At 48.7% G+C, this 21,374-nt stretch overlaps 1 protein-coding gene across 20 annotated transcripts in view; it reads left to right on the plus strand.

The window, feature by feature from the left end:
- The window catches only part of RHBDF1 (rhomboid 5 homolog 1), a 166,741-nt gene that overhangs the window by 111,759 nt on the left and 33,608 nt on the right, over positions 1–21,374 (plus strand). For all 20 annotated transcript variants that reach the window (XM_025200639.1, XM_025200638.1, XM_025200633.1 and 17 more), the window contains 8 exons: positions 557–679; positions 855–1,015; positions 4,871–5,122; positions 5,906–6,017; positions 18,102–18,176; positions 19,021–19,182; positions 19,574–19,674; positions 21,071–21,134. In XM_025200639.1, coding sequence (XP_025056424.1) covers positions 557–679; positions 855–1,015; positions 4,871–5,122; positions 5,906–6,017; positions 18,102–18,176; positions 19,021–19,182; positions 19,574–19,674; positions 21,071–21,134 — 1,050 coding nt within the window. The remainder of the gene's footprint in view (positions 1–556; positions 680–854; positions 1,016–4,870; positions 5,123–5,905; positions 6,018–18,101; positions 18,177–19,020; positions 19,183–19,573; positions 19,675–21,070; positions 21,135–21,374) is intronic.

The raw sequence follows: 21,374 nt of genomic DNA on the forward strand, positions 1-21,374 counted from the left end.
CAGTGGGTCAGGCAGTAACTGTGGCTTCATCCCCACCCTGAAGCCAGAGCCAGAGTCAGAACTGGAGCCAAAGCTGGAGCCAGAGCCGGAGCCAGAGTAGGAACATACCCTCTCCACGCTGCCTCACTCTTGATTCCAGGACAAGCCTTTTTTTCCATGTTAAATAGGGGGTGAAGCTTCATCTTGGAATCAAGAAAATACAGTATATCTGATAAAGTGGATCAGAGACTATTAGATGGATCTTCTGTTCTAAGAAGCACATTAGAACATATGTACCCCACAGAAGACACCATGTAGTCCAATTTGAAAAGTTGCACTGCAATTCTATAAATACTGTGGAGTGGGATTTGTGAACCTTACAAGGAAAGTACTGTATGTGGCTGGGGGATCTTGCAGCTTTTGTAAATATTTTCAAAAGAACTAATGGACTTGATCTGGTTTGATGACAGACAGCTCCATAACCTGGAAGCTCTTGAAGAATCAGGGGCTGCAGGCCACAGTGTTTGTAAAGTCAGGTTTCTCTAAGTAGTTGAAAGCCATCTCCTCCTTTTTCCAGGGCCGCTCTGTGAAGGACAGCACCCTCAGGAAAGCTCAGCGGCGCAGTTTCACCCCAGCTAGTTTTCTGGAAGAGGACACGGTAGATTTTCCAGATGAGTTGGACACCTCATTTTTTGCTCGGGTAAGAGAAGCAAGACTGGCCTTGTCCCAATATCTGCAGACTGTAGAGAGCACTAGAGCAGTAGTATCTGTGTGGTCCAGAGACAAGGGCTGATTCTTCCAGAATTGCTTTTGAGTCATTTTCCTCTTGTGTCTCATTGCAGTCCTTCTGATGGGGCTTCTGTTTCTTTGACCAGGAAGGAATCCTCCATGAAGAGCTCTCTACATACCCTGATGAAGTATTTGAATCTCCATCTGAAGCTGCACTCAAGGATTCTGAGGTGAAGCCTCAGGATCAGGCAGACCTGACAGGAGGTGCCTTAGACAAAAATGAACTTGAAAGAAGCCATCTGATGCTGTGAGTTTTTTGCTGATAACTAGCAGAAACTAACTCACAGATTCATAGAAAAGTAGGGCTGAATCAGACCTCAGGAAATCATCTAGTCTAACCCCTGATTAAACCATTCCAGCTAAGTATTTGTCTAACCCAGTGGTTTGCAACTTTTTTGGATGCAAGGCACCCCTCACTGGACTCAAGGTACCCATCCATAACTTTTGTGAATTGAGTGGCAACCAATTTAAAAAATGAATCTATATATTACAGTGCTTACGTCCTTGTAGAGGTGCCAGGCATTGGGGATGGGAGACTGACCAGGCAGGGACAAACTTACCTGCTTATCTCTTTACACCTCATGGCACAGTTCAAAGGATCTGGTGGCTCTTAAATCCTTCCAAGGACGGAGATTCCTTAACCTCTCTGAAAAGCCTGTTCCAATGGTTAACCACCTTTATAGTAGGACAGTTATTCCTCATATCCAAGCTGAATTTCCCTTGCTATAGCTCAAGTCCATTCTTTTTTGCCCTGTCCTTGTGCCCACAGACAATAATATAGCACCACCCTCTTTATAACTTCCCTTCAGGTATTTGAAGACTGTCCTCAAATCCTCCCTCAGTCTTCTCTTATTCTGACTAAATAGTTTCAGGCTTTCCTCATTAGGTATGTGGTCCCCAAATCTGGATGCAATATTTCAGGTGAGGCTTCACCAGTCCTGAATAGTGTGGAAGAATCACTTTTCTTAACTTGCAAGTGTCATAAGTCTGGGACATTTCACAGTGTGGGCCAGATTCTATTCCATCTATTGAGTGTCTAAGTGTGACTTTATTCCATTCTGTTTGGGTCCTAAAAATCCATTAATACACCTACTGGGCGCATCCAGATGAGCATGCATGTGCCTCTTGCCCTATCTCAAACCCCTTTGAGATGGGGCAAAAGGCACGTGCGGGAACAAAAAAATGTTCCCTGTGCTGCAAGTTTGCAGTGCAGGGAGAAAATTAGACCCCTGGATATCCAGGAGTCTAAAAAAAATAGATAAAAAAAGTGGGGCAGGGCATGGTCCCCATGCCCTGAGGCAACTGGAGGCTGGGTCCTCCACATAGATGCTCTGGCTGCCAGAGCGTCTCTGTGGTTGGCCCTTGCTCTGGTGCTGAAGCACGTTGCTTGCCAGGCAGTGCTTCAGCACCAGGGCTCCAGTGCTGGTAAGTAAGGGGTTTGGGGGGGTGGAGGAGGGGGGAGGGGAGTATGGCAGGGACCCCCACTGGCCTCTCCCACTCCCCCAGCCCCTCCCACTCCCCCCGCCCCCCTGATCCCTTTCCTGCCCAGCCAAAAAATGCAGTTTGGCAGACTGGAGTTGATTGAAGATACTGAGGAATGTAAAGCCATCCTGAGTTCTTTGTTTCATGCTCTTCTTTGCCAGCTTTACAGAAACTGGTTAAGAGCTTTCTAGGTCTGTAGTCTGTTTGTCCTGCCAGGTATAATGTGGTCCCAATGAGCAAGTCTTTGGTGCTCAGTGAAATGTTTGGCAATATGAGCCAAAGATGGATATTAGGTCAAGGCATGCAATGTGCACCATAGGTGATGGAGAACAGGTATTAGCATCGTGCAATGTGATTTACAGCAAACAGCAAGGGGATATGAAGACAGGGCTCCTGGATACATCATGCACCATGTCCTCAGATTAATGTGAGCAAGTGGTGAGGATGAAGCACAACCTGCACATGTTCCATGAACATGAGGTGTGGGGTACGCAGTAAGAATGGGGGAGGAGGGCTAGGAGTTTATTTTTTGAAATTGCCTTTTCTTTTTTAATTTTAAGTGTTACTAATTTTAAGTGTTGCTGCTGCCAAAACAGAACAGTGATTTGGTTTTGGAATCTGGTTGCCAGGACTTGAATTTTCTTCTCGTAAAACACCTGGCTGCCAAATAGACATTTCAAAAGAGAAACAATAGGAAATAATATCTCAAAACAACCAAGATCTCAAAAAATCAGGTAACTTTCATACACAATTCATGTAATATTTATTACTTTTAATGATTTCCTTTCTCACCTCTCTTTTTCAAGGGGAAAAGTTATCTGATAATATTTACGGGGAATGGAGAAATAGTCTGAAGCGGTAGCTTTTGACTCTGGTATTTTGATTTTAAAGTCTGATTGAATTGCTTCCTAAGATAAATACACAAAGAAGAAAGAGAAAGGAAGAACAGAAGATAGTTTCTGAGAGATGACAGGCATGGCATGTAACACATGACAACCTAACTTTGCTCCCCAGGCCTTGGAAAACATTTGGTCCTTTGCTTGTATTTTCCTCTTGTCAGTCTACTTGGTGTTGATTTTCAGTTTGCCATTTGGTAATAGCAAAGTGCTTCAAGAGTAGATTTTCTCTGGTGGGATGAGTCAGATTTTCATTAAACATAAATGCAGTAGAAAGGGTAAGGTCAAGGAGCAAATTGATACATTGGATAGGTGATAAGAGCAGAAGTCCTAGATTCCTGTCTCAGGGGAGTTTTAGGGCACAGCAATGGGGATAGTGATGTCATTTAGCTTCCTTTTCTCCTCTTGTTAGGTCAGAACATCTTGTTGGATCAGAAAAGTGATGGTCTCATGGGCTAAGGTTAAATCACAGGTCCCAGCAGGTGGTGGCAATGGTCACAGTGGTGATGCTAATGCTCATCCTTGCCAGAAAGTCAGCACCCAAAAGTGATGGAAACCCAGTACCATGAAAATTAATCAAACAAAGCACACAGTGGTTTATATAAGGACATATCCTTGCATTTTAATAGTATTTTGCTGAGACAGTTCTTTAACCAGGCATCTTAAACCACCTAAAAGCAGTATTTACTTCAGACATCCTATTTATTTTACTTGGTTCTGTGCTTTCATAAAACAACAACTCTGCATAACATACTTGTAACTAAAATAGCCTCTTGTCATCTTCCAACTACTTCACTAATAGTTTAAGAGTTAACCCTTAGGTAGTTTTTAGCTAAGCAAGGGGTGATATGATCAGGTTTGGGTCATGAGACATACCATGAAGTGTGTTTTGGGGGAAATGAGATTGAGTAGAGGGCATTTTTATACATAGATTCATAGATTGAAAGACAGCTGGGGTCAGTCTCCTCTTGAAGATTTTCAGGGTAGGTGATTGCACCACCTCTGGAGGGAGCTTATTCCACAGTCTGGACACTCTAACTGAAGAAGTTTTTCCTAATGTTGAGCCTGAAACGGTCTTCCAGGCATTTGTGGCCATTACTCCTAGTTTTCCCTAAGTGTGCCCTGGTGAACAGTTGATCACCGAGCCCTTGATGTACTCCCCTGCTGTAGCAGTAAACTGCTACCACATAGTTGGGAACCTGTGAGAATGCCTCTGTTGGAAACATCAGTGAATCTGGATATAAGAATATGCAATATATCTTGTATTAGAACAGTTTTGAACCACTAGTGTATGTTGTGCAGTTCATAGCTGGTTATATGGGTGGTGGGTGTCATTAAGCCAGTCGTGCAGTTTGCCACAAACGATATCAATAGGACATCTGGGCGTAATGTGCACAGAATTGCACACGATGCTAACAAGGTTAGGCCCCTGGTGTGTACCCAGCAGTGCAGCAAAAAATAAGAGTAACACATGAAGTGCTGTTTGAAATGGACTTGATGCCACTGAGTCTAGGAAATCATGAAGCAGCTACTGCAAAACATGGAAGAAGAAAGGGTTGTAGTTTCAAGGAACTTTGATGGGAGAAGAGGAACCCTCTGGGGCCTGCCTTCTCCCCCTCTCCCCGCCCCCCCCAAATGCCAGTAGACATTGAACAGTCATTGTCCTCTGCCTTTTGCCATACTTTGGAGAAAGAAAGCATTGCTGTCCCAATTTTATGTTTTAGTCCTCTGGAGCGTGGTTGGCGAAAACAGAAGGAAGGGACTCTGCACCAGCCAAAAGTTCGCTTACGGCAAGAAGTGGTGAGTGTGAGTCCACAAAAACGTGGCCAGCGCATTACTGTCCCTGTCAGGAAGCTCTTTGCTAAGGAAAAGAGGCCGTATGGACTGGGCATGGTGGGCAAGCTGACAAACCGCACCTATCGCAAGCGCATAGACAGCTACGTGAAACGGCAGATTGAAGACATGGATGACCACAGGTGAGAGCAGCCAATCCCTTTCTTTTAAACTTCCATAAAGTAAACTGGTTATTATTCAAGTGTCACTACCTCTTGCTGGGTGGAATAAGTCAGACTAACTCTTTTTAAGTCTGCGCATGTGCATGCACACACATGCATATGTACCCACCAGTACATGTATGGGAGCAAAGTAAATACCACCACCCTTTGCTGGATGGAGTGCATCACTCTTGCTCTGTAAAAACTATTCTTGGTATTGGGAATTAATTCTCTGTTTATATTTTAAATAAAGGAACTCCAAAATAGAATCCTGTCATGAATACTGAAGCCCTTGGGCACTTTGGTATCCTGGCAGTTCTTCCAGTGTGGACTGTGCTGATCCTCTGCGCAGACACACCTGTCTGATTAGATAAATTGATTGGGGAAGGCTGGGAAACTCTTCTCATTACCTTTCTCCCTAATACATTTGTTTAGTTACAGAAAAAGTTTGAATTTCAGCCTGACATGTATTGTTATGAAAGTTTGTTTCAGTGCAACACAAATGTTCATAAAAAGTGAACACAAAATGGACTGAATCTCTGTTCTAATCTGCTATCAGGTTCCCAAATCACTTCCACCAGCTTTGTCCTAGTTCTGATTAAATTTGTACCTGGTCCTCAGTGCTAATGAGAACCATAAATGAACACCACCCATGTTTGTGTGTGTCAGCAGGTATTTCTCTTAGTTTTTGAAGAAAGTCATCCCATAAAATTATTAACATGATTGTATTCCTAAGTCTGATTCTTTGTCTTTCCTTGTCCCTAGGCCTTTCTTCACCTACTGGGTCACCTTTGTTCATTCACTTATCACAATCCTGGCAGTGTGCATCTATGGCATTGCTCCTGTGGGGTTTTCTCAACATGAAACTGTAGATTCAGTAAGTAAATCCTTTGGTGATTTGCCTGAAGTGTGATACTCAGCAACTGTTTATTACTTTGGCCTCTGACTTCATGTCACAATGTGTCACTTAATAGTGTATCACTTTCCAAATCCCAATAACTAGAAATTTGCTAACCCATGGGGAGGCACAAGTGGGCAGGCCTGTGGACCTGCCCACTTTCACACTTGCAGCCACACACACATGCACCTTTATTTACATACTGTTAGATGTGCAACTTCCCAGATCTCCTAGGAAACCTTATTTTCAGGGACAGCAAACTACCAGCACATCAGAAAGGCTTGATTGTGAAATATGATTTCCTGCCATTTGCCCTCATTGGGTAGAAAGCTTCCTGGTAATATCGATATCTGTCTTAGTGCTGCTTGCCTGGCAGCGTTCACATTTAGAAACAGGGTTCCTTGCAGCCTGCTGGCTCAAATAGCACTACACGGCAGTATCAAAGAAAGGAATTCTTTGTATGAAATCCCTGGTATAGGACCAAGGTAGAACTGGGTCCCAGTTATCAGGACCTTTCAGGAACTAGATTTGCAGGCTTGGTTTGCCATGCTTGTTTTTCTCGTCTTGTGTTTCACATTTGTGTTTCCCATTTAACACCTTTAGCACTACTCTCTCTCCCTCATTAGGAACTGGCATTCACAACAGGGTAAAGTTTATTACTGAGTCTGAGAAAGCCATCTACCAAGTCTCCCTGTAAGGGCTGGAGCATCAGCCCTATGATCTTGCTCCTCCCAGAAGGCAAAAACATTCCACAAACCTTGGAAAACTGACTTACCCTCTTCAGGAAAAAGAAATCATTTGTGCTCTCCATCCGCTCATCATTTATGTGCTACAACCAGAGATGGTCTGCGGGGCCCGGGACAAATCAACCTGTACGGGGCCTGGATGCAAAGAAGGCAGCAGCGGTGGGGGAAGGGGGGGGGGGGGGGGGGGGGAGGGGGGGGGGGGGGGGCGGGGAGCGGCTGGACACGAAGCCGGCAGTGGTGGCACAGAGTCACCAGTACTAGGCAGGCCCTGCAGGAGGGGCGACAGCCACCCCACCTGGCTGCACAGGGACCCGGGGCAGTTGCCCTGATTCATGCCCCTCCCTCCCCCCCGACAGGGACAGCCCTTCCTACAACCCACCACATGCTGTCAAAAGCCTCCTTATTTTAATGCAGCTACCCAGCCTTCATATCCTCATACCCCTCCTAAATACACACTGTAGGAGATACTCTTTGAAGTATGGTCCCTCCTCTTCTTTTGCATGTGCTTTATGGGTGGACAGTTTGCAAAACTGACTTTCAGAGCACCATTTTAGAGTAAACAGTGAAGTCAGCATGCAATGAAAAGAAAGGAGTAGCTCATACCTCAGAGCTACAGTATAAGTACTACTTCCCCAAGCTGCTCATCCATGTGGGCACCAATGATACTGCCAGGGGAGAACCTGAGCAGATCAAAAGGGACTACAGGGCTCTGGGTGCAGTGCTGAAGGGGACGGGCACTCAGGTTGTGTTCTCCTAGATCCTTCCTGTCAAGCGGAAGGGTCCAGGCAGGAGTGGATGCATCCTGCAGATCAGTGCATGGCTGCACAGATGGTGTTGCCAGCAGGGCTTTGACATCTTTGAACATGGGATGTTGTTCCAAGAAGAAAGGTTGCTAGGAAGAGACAGGATCCACCTGACAAAGAAAGGGAAGAGCTCCTTAGCAGACAGGCTTGCTAACCTAGTGAGGAGGACTTTAAACTAGCTTCACTGGAGGATGGAGAACAAAGTCCTGGGGTAAATGGGGAAGTGGGTGACCTGGAGGAAGTGCAAGAAGGAGGGGGCAAGTGGAGAGGCCTTCTCATGCTTCCTGAGAAAGTAGGGCAATTGTCGAGTTACCTCAGATGTCTGTACATGAATGCATGGAGCCTGGAAAACAAGCTGGAAGAATTGGAAGTCCTCTCACAGTCATGGAACTGTAATTGGAATAACAGTGATTGGAATAACATATGATTAGAATAACAGAGACCTGGTGGAATAGCTCGCATGACTGGAGCACTGTCATGGATGGGTATAAACTGTTCAGGAAGGACAGGCAGGGTAGAAGAGGAGGAGGAGTTACACTTTCTTTAAAAGATCTGTATGATTGCTCAAAGCTCCGGTATGAAACTGGAGATACATCTGTTGAAAGTATGTGAGTTAGGGTTAGAGTGGGGAACAACAAGGGTGATGTTGTGATTGATGTCTGCTATAGAACACCAGACCAAGAGGATGTGGTAGATGAGGCTTTCTTCAAACAGCTAGCAGAAGTTTTCTGATCACAGGCCCTGGTTCTCTTCAGTCACCCTGACATCTGCTGGGAGGAAAATACAGCAGTGCACAGGCAATCCAGGAAGTTTTTGGAGAGTGTTGGGGACAACTTCATGGTGCAAGTGTTGAAAAGGCCAACTAGGAGCCAAGCTCTTCTTGTCCTGCTGCTCGCAAACAGAGAAGAATTGGTGGGAAATGTAGTGGCAACTTGGGCAGCAGCGATGATAAGATGCTTGAGTTCAGGATCCTAACAAAAGGAAGGAAGGAGAGCAGCAATGCACAGACCCTGAACTTCAGAAAAGCAGACTTTGACTCCTTCAGGGAACTGATGGGCAGGATCCCCTGGGATACCAGTCTGAGGGGGAAAGGAGTCCAGGAGAGCTGGTTGTGTTTTAAAGAAACGTTACTGGGGGCATAGAAACAAACCACCCCAATGTGCAGTAAGACTAGCAAGTATGGCAAAAGACCAGCTTGGCTTAGCAGGGAACTCTTCAGTAAACTAAATCACAAAAAGGAAGCTTATAAGAAGTGTAAACTTGGACAGATAACTAGGGAGGAATCTAAGAGTATTGCTTGGGTATGCAGGTATGAAATCAGGAAGACCAAAGTGCAATTGGAGTTGCAGCTAGCAAAGGACATGAAGGGTAACAAGAAAGGTTTCTACAAGTATGTTAGCAGCAAGAGAAAGATTGGGGAAAGTGTAGATTCTTTACTTAAATGTGGGAGACAACATAGTGACAGATGATGTGGAAAAGGCTGAAGTACTCAATGCCTTTTTCATCTCAGTCTTCACACATAAGGTTTGCTGCCAGACTGCTGCACCTGGCAGCACAGGAGATGAGCAGCCAACAGGGGCAAAAGAACATGTGAGGGATTTTTTAGATAAGCTGAGTGTGTACAAGTCCACAGGGCCAGACAGGACGCACCCGAGGTTGCTGAGGGAGTTGACTGTTGTGATTGCAGAGCTTCTGGCCATTATCTTTGAAAACTCTTGGCGATTGGGAGAAGTTCCAGACAACTGGAATAGGGAAAATGTAATGCCCTACAGGCTGGTTAACCTCACCTCAGTCCTTGAAAAAATCATGGAGCAGATCCTCAAGGAATCCATCTTGTAGCACTTGGAGGAGAAGAAGGTGATTAGGAACAGTCAGCATGTATTCACCAATGATAAATCGTGCCTGACTAACCTGATTGCCTTCTATGATGAGATGACTGGTTCTGTGGATGTGGGAAGACCAGTGGACGTGCTATACCTTGACTATAGCAAGGCTGTTGATACAGTCTCCCAGAGCATTCTCGCAGGCAAGCTAAGGAAGTACAGACTGGATGAATGGACTGTAAGGTGCATAGAAAACTGACTGGAGCATTGGGCTCAGAGTCAAGGCTAATTGGCAGCCAGTATCAAATGGCATGCCCCAGCAGTCAATCCTGGGGGCTGGTTTTGTTCAATATCTTCATCAGTGAGCTGGAAGAAGGGATGGAGTGCACCCTCAGTAACTTTGCAGATAACACCAGGCTAACGAGAGTAGTGGATACACTGGAGGATAGGGATATGATTCAGAGAGACCTCAACAAATTTGAGGACTGTGTGGCATCCCAGTAGGGGGTGCTACTACGCAGAGCCACATGCCTCACTGTGCCAGACCTAAAAACCTTGCTTCAGGAGTCTCCCTCAGGGAGCCTACAGCCGACTGTCTCACTTCCTGGAGAACACCCATAAGCCTGGGGTAATGCTGCCACCACCCAGGCACTGGTCTCTGTTATGACTCTGTGCAGCTTGGGGCACACAGACCCTGTGAACCTTGGAGTTGCTTTGACCACAGGTAATATTTCTGGGTGCCTCTTTCAGCACGAAACATCCCAAGATAACCTCAGGTTGGGCTGAAAGAACACAGACAGGCTCTACTGGCCAAGCTGGGAGCTGAAAGGCTTGCCTCTCCCTCCTTCACAGTATCCAATACCTTTATTGATCAGAGGGGTTGGCGGCGGTGGGGTGGGGGGTGTCAGAATACACTTTGAGCAAACATTATCAATCTGAGCCTTATACAGTCTTGGAGATAATAATCCTTTTAAAATGTGTCTGACCTAGACATAAATCCTAACTCCTGGCTAATTTCTAGTCTTTACTTACAGAGAATCATCCAGGCAGCTGCTTAGATTTACTTTGCTTGTGGCTTTTCAAAATGCCCACTGGAGGAAGAGAACATTCCCCTCTCCTCTCAGAAATTTATCCAGCCAGGTCACCTGGTTGACCACCCTGAACCAAAAAGAAAGCAAGAGAGAGGGAGGTGGGGTTCACTTGAAATGACCCAAGTGAAAGGCAGAGAGAGGGAGATTTCTTCACAGACTAGACCAAAAGAAATCTCATGATGTTCAGTAAAGACAAGTGCAAAGTCCTGCACATAGGATGGAACAGTCCCATGAACTGGTACAGGCTGGGGACCAACCGGCTAAGCAGCAGCTCTGCAGAAAAGGACCTGGGAGTTACAGTGGTCAATAAGCTGAATATGAGCCAGCAGTGTGCCCTTGTTGTGAAGAAGGCTAATGGCATACTGAGCTGCGTTAGTAGGAGTCTTGTCAGTAAGAACCAGAAGTTATTTTTCCCCTCTATTTGGCACTGGTGAGGCCACATCTAGAGTACTGTGTCCAGTTTTGGGCCCCTCACTACAGAAAAGATGCAGGCAAATTGGAGAAAGTACAGTGGAGGGCAACAAAAATGGTTTGGGGACTGGGGCACATGACTTACGTGGAAAGGCTGAGGGAACTGGGCTTATTTAGCTTGGAGAAGAGAAGACTAAGGAGGGATTTAATAGCAGCCTTCAAGTACCTGAAAGGTGGTTCCAAAGAGGATGGAGGATTGATCTCAGTGGTGGCAAATGACAGAACAAGGAGCAATGGTCTCAGGTTGCAACAAGGGATGTTTAGGTTAGGTATTTGGAAGATCTCTCACTAAGAAGGCTAATGGCATACTGGGCTGCATTAGTAGGAGCGTTGCCAGCAGATTGAGGGAAGTGATTATTCCCCTTTGTAGCAGGGCTCTAGGATGTGCCTGCTTCTTTAAGGGAGCAAGCATTGCAGGTGGCAAAGGGGAGCTCAGGTGGCAAAGGGGAGCTCATGAAGGACTCTCAAATGACTGAAAGAGGGCTCAGGCTTTGCTATATAAAAGCCCAGAGCCTGCATAGGTCAGTTAGTCTTTCCCTGGTAGCTATGCAGTGTGGAGCCCTTGACCAGAGAGCAGCAGGACTTCTGAACTGACAGTGGCTCTGAATAAGGAACTCTGTAATGCAGGGAACAAGGAAAGGTACCTGGAACAGAAAAGGGCTTAATTATATGGGCAGGTGGCCCGGTTTTATATTAAGGCATGGGATGGCTTGAATGCCTGCCAGAGGGAAGGTATTCCTTATTAAGTTGTCCTAGCAGTTCAACCTGGAGCCCTGGAAGGGCAGGAAAGGCTTACCTAGAGAGTTAGTAGTCCAGCAGGAGCTGAGAGGGGGCTTAGCTGGGGGTGCAAGGGCCTAGAGCAGAGCTTTCCAAACTGTGTGCCGCGACACATTAGTGTGTCGGCGGCAGTGTGTAGGTGTGTCGCGCGAAATGCAGAAAATTTTGCGGAAGGGCACCGCGGAGCTCCCTTACTCGCGTCTGCTTCCCTTGGCCCCTTCCCCGGAACTGAATTACTGTGTCGCGAAATGATGCATGTCTAAAAAGTGTGTCATCAACATGAAAAGTTTGGAAAGCTCTGGCCTAGAGAGTAGGGACCTGGGGATCCACAAGCCCCAGGCCCATAAAGGACTGGGAGTGTGATTAGAGGGTCCAGGGACAAGCAGGGCTGAAAGAGAGTGAGACCCAAGGATCAAAGACAGAGGGAGTACTTGTGTATAGGACCTGGAGGTTCAGGAATCAGGGACTGTCAGTCAGTCAGACCAGAGGGTCCATGGTCCCAGTGACAGGGCAAGGACTAGATGAAGGGCTTCAATCCAAACCGAGGGTTCTAGGAACCCTAAGAGAAAGGATGCAAGCTGGATGAGGGTGTCTGGGAGCCCTGAGAGGTCCAAACATGGGACCACGTTGGTCTGAAGGCCAAAGGGGCCAAGTGTGTGAATTGAACATCATAGTGATAACATCTGTAAGGCTTAGGGTGCGGTGTAGGGGAGGAAGAGGAGCTATGCAATTTGCCCTTAAGGCTACAGGTGTCCTACAGGGACCTAGTCAGGCTGTGAGTGACCTATCAGGCCTAAGGGATGGATTGAGGCTAGTGGGGGCTCCTGAGGGACCCAGTGGGAAAGTATTAGGATTAGGGCTCACTCTAAGGCCTGTTGGCAGCTTCCCTTAATCAGTCTTTAACCAAGATCAAGGCGTGGCAGGTAAACAACCAATCTAGGGAAAACTACATTAGAGTTCGAGCTGGGCAGGAGCTGCAGGGCCACCAGGGGATGTCACGACTGCCCCTCTGGCCATAAGCCTGTCATACCCCCTATTCGACACTGGTGAGGCCACATTTGGAGCCCTATGTTCAGTTTTGTGCCCTTTCCCCTCCCCCCCGAAAGGATGTAGGCAAACTGGAGAGAGTCCAGCAGAGGACAATGAAAATAGGGGGCTGGAGCACATGACTTATGAGAAGAGGCCAAGGGAACTGAGCTTATTTAATCTATAGAAGAGAAGACTATGGGGGGGGCGGGGGATTTGATAGCAGCCTCCAACTACCTGAAGGGTGGCTTCCAAAGAGGATGGAGCTAGACTGTTCTCACTGGTGGCAGATGACAAAACAAGGAGCAGTGGTCTTAAGTTGCAGCAAGGGAAGTTTAGGTTAGATATTAGGAAAAGTGTTCTTACTAGGAGGGTAGTAAAACACTGGAACATGTTACCCAGGGAGATGGTGGAATCTCCATCCTTGGAGGTTTTTAAGTCCCATATAGACAAAGCTTTGGCTGGATGATCTAGTTGGGGATGGTCCTGCTTTGAGTAGGGGATTGGATTAGATGACCTCCTGAGGTCCCTTCCAACCCTAATTTTCTATGATTCTGTGGTTCTAAGTACCCTGTAACCTGGGCATACATTTCAGCATAAGTTATGTTCATATCATAGTTTCAAGGTTTTCCACACAATAAGAACAGCAAGAAGCAGGCAAACTCTTTTTTTAATGAAATCCTTGAGAAATGGTGCTTACCTCATTGGAAAATATTGGCCTAAAAGAATCTTGTGCTTGTTAGCAGGATTTCCATTGCCCCATGAGGTTGCATAATTCTAATACTTCCAAATTAGTGGACAGACCTGCTTCTTGTTCCTACTGCCCCACTCCCTTTCATAGAATCATAGAAAAGTAGAGCTGGAAAGGACTTTCAGAAGTCATCTAGTCCAACCCCTGGCCAAAGGCAGGATTATCCCTATCTAAACCATCCTATACAAATCCATGGTCTAACCCAAGGATGGGCAAAATACAGTCCGTGGGCCTGATCTGGCCCACCAAGACATTCTATCTGGCCCCCAGGGTCCCTAAAAAATGTATAAAACTAATTATTATTTATCCCTGGCTGCCCGTCTAAGCTGATGAGGTGCCAGCGTCATCAGGACCCAGGAGGAGCCCGCGGATGGACCCTGGGTCAGCACCAGCAAGGCCCAACTGGCTGTGCCCCACCCTCAGCCTCACCCCCAGCCCCCCTACCCTCAGCTTCCTCTGGTGAGCCAGTAGGGGGTGCTGCTGCATTGAGCCACCCACCTCACTGCACCCGACCACCTTCCAGGCTCCGAGTGCCTCCCTGGGGGCGCCTTACATCTGGCCGACCCCCTTCCCGGAGCACACCCATTAGCCTGGGGTAAAAACTGCCACCACCCAAGGCTGGGCTTTATTCTGGCCCTGTGCACCCTGGGAAACACAGACCTAGTAGCCCTCGAGGGTACTTGACTCACTTCAAGCACTTGGGGGTGCTTCTCTCAGTCGGAAGCACAAGTAGTGGTCTCCCTTGGGGTCAGCCAAACCAAGGGGACCCCAAGGCATAATCTAGACCCACACCCAATAAGTCTCCCACGCTAGGTACAAAGGAGAACTTTATTGGTTACAAGGGGTAGGGCTGCAATAGGGTACAGGGTAGAGCAATATCAGAGAAATCCCATAGAGCAAACTGGCATGGCTGGGTAGCCTTTGATCACACATCTGAGTTACTGCAAGCTATATATCTACTTAGATTTCAGGTAGCTTACTCAAGTATCATCCAGAGGCAAGTGGAGATTCCCTCTGGAGGCAGGCAGTTGAGTTTTGAGAGAGAGAGCAGGTTTCAGACGGTTCAGCTCTTCTCTGTCTCTGAGTCTTCCCCATGGCTGCTGTCTCCTCCTCCTGGGCAGTCTTTAACTTACGTAGCCCTTGTGACCTCATTTACCTGGTCCAATGGATGCCAGCACCTGTTGGCTGTCAGCCAACCAATTTGAAATGCATCACTGGTTGCTGGGCAGACTGGCAGTTCCTAGCTCCCCAGGGAGTCCAAGCCCCTCACCCAGGTATGTGATGCCATTCACATAGGCAGAGGGAGCAGGTTTCCCCCCTCCCTCAGGAAAGTATCCAGCTCAGGTTACCTAAAGAGATAGGGTAAGGTCTGTACCCTCTGCAGGGCCCGTCTTAACCAAATTGTCACAGAGCAGAGTTTTGGGGGAGAAACAGGTGGCCTTCTGCTACGCCTCCAACCAGAAGCCTCTGCCTAGCAGAGGCTTCTGGCCTGGCAGTCCTGGGGCTGTTCCCCACCTCTGTCCGCCCAAAAGTGCAAAGTCAGAGGTGGGCAAAGGGAGAAGCGACAGCAATGGTGGGAAGGTGGGGAGTTGGTGGTGGCTGCAGCATCAGGTGTGTGTGGGAGCGGGGGAAGAGTAGCAGTGAGTGGACAGGCAGGAGTGTAGCGAAAGTTGGGCTGGAGTGCGGGGTGGGAGCATGAGGCATACACCAGTGGGTGCCCAAGGCGGCGTGGCAGGAGTGTGGAGCCTGGGCTGGCAGGGACTCTATGGAGCCGGGCCAGCTCCCCTCTCTCCCTGCCAGTGTAGCAGAAACTGACCTGACCCCCAGGATTGCCAGCTGGCTCCGTGCAGTGCTGGCCAGGCCAGGCTGGCTCCGACACCACACAGTTCCCAGGTGCATAGCTGGGACCGCATGGTGCAGCAGGAGCCAGCCAGGAACCACTCACTACTGGAGTGGCAGGCGAGCATGGGAAACAGAGGGGGGAAGCAGTGGTGGGCAGGGGGGGAAAGTGGTGTGTGGGTGCCCCAGGGCCAGAGCCATCATTAAAGCTTAGAAGGCCAACCCTCATACCTCATGAGGGAGACAGGGGTGGGCTGAGGCTGAGAGGGCAGAGCAGGTTGAGCCAGGCATGACCAGAGAAGAGAGGCTGAGACTGAGAAGCCGGGCTAGAGCAAGTGGGCTAAGGCCAAGAGGGCTATGCCTGTACAGGCTCGTGAATGAGTCAAAAGTAAGACCCCCAAACCTTATACCCACCCACACCCCCAGACCTATCTACCCACCACAACTCTCCCACACACCCTCCCCCACACCCCACATACACACATACACACACAGCCCCCTACAAACCCTGTACCCCCCCACCCATACCCCCCCACACCCCTCTCACAATATACCAAAGTAAGACTTCATTTAAAGCTATTGTATTTAAGCTATTACCTCTATGTACACTATAGAAACACATGTAAATCAGGACAAAAATATTTTTTGAAATCAAGTGAATGTATGTTGTAGTAGATGTTTGATTTTTAGAATATAATTTGGTTTTCTTTCTGGTTCCAAGATGGCAACCCTCTTGCTGAAAGGAGTACTTCCAGGGGCAAGGAGAGGGACTTCTGGTGTCAAAGGTCAGGGGTTAGGGGTGGGTCCCAAAATGGCTGCCTGGGGGGGCACCTGTCAAGGGATGGGGCTACCCTTGCAGCCCTCGAGGGTTTGCCAAAATTCATTAAGCAGCCCTCCAGCTGAAATAATTGCCTGACACAGCCACAAGGTATGACATCCTAACCTGCTGCAGGGAGATAATGGTGGCCAATGTCCTGCTTCTGTGAGGATTGTTAAAATATACCCAAAGAGCCCTCACTACAGAGGGCTGTATGCCCTCACTACAGAGGAAAGAGAAAACCCCCACAGCCTGTACCAGTCTGACCATGGAGTAAAATTGCTTCCTGACCCCGAATATAGTGATCGATCTGACCCTGAGCAGAGGGGCAAGACACGCTAGCCAGGAACCTCCAGCAGGAGCATTGGTACATCCCAGACAAAATTGGGATGGAATTTGGCTGCAGCCAATCTCCAAGGCTTCTGAGAAAGGTGAAGAAAAACAAACCCTGATGCAGAAGGGGAAAAATATTCCTTCTGGCTCCAAGTGGCAACCATCAAAGACCAGAAGGGAGATGCCCATAGCAGAACATAGGCATAGCTACTCCTACATCAGGGGTGGGCAATTCCAGCAGCTTACTAAAACTCCCTATATAGGGTGGGGAGGCAGGCAGGCAGGAAACAGTGTTTGGGAATGGGACAAGCGGGTGAGGCTGGGATCATGGGGTAGGGTCATGAGGTGGTGACAGCACAGGGCTGGAGCTGGGGCAAAGCTGCGATCCGCTGCCCACGTGCCCCTGCGACAGGCACTGGTTCTGTGGGCAGGGGTATGCAAGGAGTGGATTGTGGCTCTGCCCCAGCCATGGAGTTGATTGTGACTGCCCCATACTCTCACCACCCCAAAATCCCAGCCCCAGATGCAGCACTCTACCCACCTGGCCATGTGCCCTACTCACATGGCTCCCGACCAGTCTCCATGAAAACGCCAGGATCGTGGGGCAGTGACAGTACGGGGCCAGAGTCAGGACTGGGACTGGGGCAGAGCCACGATTTGCTCCCCACATCCCTGCTTGCAGAACTGGGGCTCTGCCTTGGCCCTGACCCCACACTGTCTCTGCCCCATGATCCCAGGGTTTTCATGGAGACTCCCTGGGAGCCACACAGGTAGGACATGTGGCCAGGCGGGTGGGGAGCTGCATCTGGGGCTGAGATCTTGGGACGGTGACACCATGAGGCTGAGGCAGAGCCACGATCTGCTCCTTGCACACCCTCTGCCTGCAGAACCTGTGCCCATTGCAGGGCCATGTGGGGAGCAGATAGTAGCTCTGCCCTGGCCCTGGCCCTGCGCTGTCACTGTCCCACAATCCCAGGATCTCCCATGGATCTGACCCACCTACCCATGTTCCTGGACGCTGCTCCCCACCTACCTGCAGCCCTATCCCAGCCACCTGGCTGAGCACTCTACCCCCACAAGTCCTGCCATTGCCGGTGGGTGTGAGACGGATAGGCCAGGGTGCCCAGGCAGCAGGGCTGGGTCTGGCAGCTGTGGCAGCCAGAAGGAGCTTCTGCATCAGGGGCTGCTGAGAAATGGAGTCCACCTGCCGCTGTGCCACCCCAAGTGCACTGTGCATGTGTGGGTGGTGGGACTGGCTGTATGCACCAAGGCCTGGGCTGCCCCGTGAGCCTGGGCTGGGCAGGACTGTGGGACCTACTGCAGGCCAGACAGAATCGCTCAGTGGGCTGCATCCAGCCTGCGGGCCATATTTGGCTCGCTCCTGTCCTAGATCATCCCTGATCAATATTTGTCCAGCCATTTCTAGAACACCTCCATGATGGACATTCCAAAACTTCCCTAAGTCCATTCCACTGCCTCACCATTCTAACAGTGAAGTTTTTCCTGATATCCTACTTTGCTGCTGTGCCTCTGGCTGTCCTTCTGGTTTAGGACACCCATAGAGCTGTTGTTTTTTTGCTTTTCAGGTCTTGAGAAACAGGGGGGTTTATGAAAATGTCAAATATGTTCAACAAGAAAATTTCTGGATTGGCCCCAGCTCAGTGAGTACCATCAGCTTGGAGTGAGCTTCTTTGTCTGTCTGGGGCAGATAGCATGGCCATACCTTCCACTGAGGAGTAAGGCAGTCCCATTTCTACTAGGTGTGGCAGAATAACCCTGCTGTTGTGGCCTGACTAACCAGGCCATGCCCAGTGGTGCTCCAGGTTCCATGATTGGTGATTTAAGCTTCACAGCTCCTTTCACAGTGAGGTTTCCTCTTGGGCCTCAATTCACCCAAGCCCATCAGAATGGCAGCCCTGACTAAGACAAAGTCTGGCCTCTTCTGTCTTGGCTGGCCTCTTTTCACTTGCACCTTGAATAGAGGCTACATGACTAGGCTACTGCACACAGCTATAGAGCTCTCTTGGAAATGACCCAGTGCTAGTTTGGCTCCACTGCTATGGAGCACAAGTCACACCAAGTCAAACTTATTAGGGACCAGTGTAACAGAGGCAACAGTTAGGGAAGTCTCTTAAAGGGGGAAGCCAATGATGGGGGCAGGGAGTGGGGGGCGGAATCTAGCACAGGAGTAGGAAGACCTTTTTTGTACAGAGAAGCCAAAAACACGTATTTGGTATCACTTCTCAGAAGTGGAGGAGATGCTTTTTGTTTGGCCCACCCTGCCACAGACCCTCTGAAATGGCCGATCTTGCTGCCCAACCCCTTTTTGACTTCTTGTTGCTCAGTCTCTCTACCTTCACCTACCTCTCTTGCTGCTCAGTCCCTCTCTGCCCCCAGATCTCTTGCTACTCAGCCTCTCCCTGCTCCCTGTCCTCTAGATTCTGCTTACCCCATGTGCTTGCTGCCTGTCGCTCAGCTAAACTTTCATTCTATTCTCTTTCCCAGGAGGCCCTCATCCATCTAGGGGCGAAGTTTTCACCATGCATGAGGCAAGACCAGCAGGTGCACAGTTTCATCAGTGCCAAGCGGGAGAAAGAGAAGCACTCAGCCTGCTGTGTGCGCAATGACAAGTCAGGCTGTGTGCAGACCTCAGAGGAGGAATGCTCTGTGAGTGTCAGCCACTCAGTCTCATGAGTAGCTGTCTGCCTGTTAGACCCTTGTTCTACTCCACTGCAACCCCATACCTAGCTTATGTGACCATTACCTTGCTGTGTTTTCCTGCCTGGTGCTGTGATGCCCCCAGCCCTCCTGCCTGGTTGGTGTGGTCCCCTTCAACCCTCAAGAATCTTCTCACTCAGGGGAGTGATCCTTCAGCTCAGTGTGATCCTCTCCATGTCCTGGTTTCTCTGATCAGTTCAGTGACACTCCTCCCCCCTCCCTCCACCACACACACACACACACACACACACACACACACACACACACCTTATGGATTATCTCTATGAATGTCTCTTCCATATTGGGCCATGTGGTGACTTTGCTTCTTTCTCATCTTCAGTCAACTCTGGCTGTGTGGGTGAAATGGCCTTATCACCCCAGCACACCAACACTGGCAGGAAACAAGAGGCAATTTGGATCTGTTTGCCATCAAGATCCCAGGTAGGACTCCCCAGCTGAAGCCTACCCCAGACTCGTTGTGCCTGCTCAGCACAAGGGTCCGCTGTGGCTGTGGAAAGAGTCAGGGAGGAGTGGGGGGCCCTAGGTTCTATGCACAGGTCAGGGCACAGCCAGATTACTCATGGGAACAAGACTGATCAATGACATGAGAGCTTCTTAAGGAAGGAGGGGCTGCTTGGGAACTGGGCAGAAAAGGGATCTGATCTGAATCAAGGAATAAGGCTGCTCTGAGCACTGAAGCAAAGGTGGGTGAAAAGGATTCTTGCCCCAGTGTTGACATTGGTTTTAGTTCTAATAAAATGGCACCGGAAAGAGAGTTGTGCAGTGTCACTGGATAGAGGGGTGCAGGGATTGGGATATGAGAAGGCCATAGGCAGAGAAATGTATAGTGCTGCTCATTTCAGTAGCTGGTTTCACTTCTGTTTTTGCTCCCATTCAGCTTTGTCCTAGCAGTACCCAGACATGTGGCTCCTTTGTGTCTAGCTGCAAACTAATAGAATCCACCCTACTGCACCATATCATCCTCATCCCGTAACATTCACTGACCTGTCTTGGATACCGTACCCTCCTATCCTCACTACCGTATCCATTCTTACATTGCTTCTCACTTGCCTATTCAGTTCTCCTTGTTGGGAATTTCCTTTTCAGTTGTTTATTAGCTCCTGTGTTTGGTGCTGCTGGACCACTATTACTTATGATTGATACCACAGAAATCTGCAGGCCATGGGAGCCACATGGCCAGCTTGCTATTTGCCATCCATCCTGGCTTCATTTGAAGCCACAAATCTTCTGGGCCACTTGGATTTCTGTGAATCCCACTTGAGATTGAGCCAAAGGGAAAAGAGCATTGGGAGAATGTTGGCAGCTGGAGGTTATAAGTGGTTTATTTTGTGTGGATAAGAGTCTGGAAGCTATCAGGCTAGCTACAGGACCAAGACAGATTTCTGCATCAGATAGCTACCACTGAGCATTCTGCTCAGCAAGAGTCCAGAATCTTCTTTTAGCAGAATCAGCTAGTACTTCAGGACAGTTGCTGTGTTCCCCTAAAGCATCAGCCCTTCTATCTGCCTGGCATCATGACACCACAGGGCATGCTTTCAAGTGCAGGCATTGCTCTTCGGTGTGCAAGTGCTTTAAATGGCACGTTTGACAGCGTGACCATTAGCAATCTCAACCTAACCTGTCCCCAGTGCTCTCACAATTCACACAAGCCCCAAGGAAATCCTGAGAACTGTGTCAGAGTGGTGCCCTGGCTCATGGGAAAAAGCAATTTTCTCTCTGTGGACTCTGTGATGCTCTGGGTCCTCCACTCCTGGTTATAACTGCTGCTGCCACTGGTGTTTTTTCCAGGTGATTGATTACTGTTTTGTTGCTGCAGGGTTTGTGAGCAGCCAGCCTCCATGGAGCCACATGAATGGCCAGATGACATCACAAAATGGCCGGTGAGCATTAAAAGTATCGCAGGTTTGTACTGTGACAGACACAGACTGTCTGACCACTCCAACCACACAGTTTCCTCGCTCCTTTCAGTGAAGAGAATAGAAATGCCGGGGACTGGCTGATTCTAATCATTTCTACCTTATTACCACACAGATGATTTGCAGAGTGTTCATCAGCCCTGAAGTGGTGATCTGACTCTAGCTTTGTGCCCGGGCAGAAATCAGTGCCTTGTATAGGGAAAG

Source organism: Alligator sinensis, unplaced genomic scaffold (genome assembly GCF_000455745.1).
Source record: "Alligator sinensis unplaced genomic scaffold, ASM45574v1 scaffold410_1, whole genome shotgun sequence".
NCBI classification, from domain to species: Eukaryota; Metazoa; Chordata; order Crocodylia; family Alligatoridae; genus Alligator; species Alligator sinensis.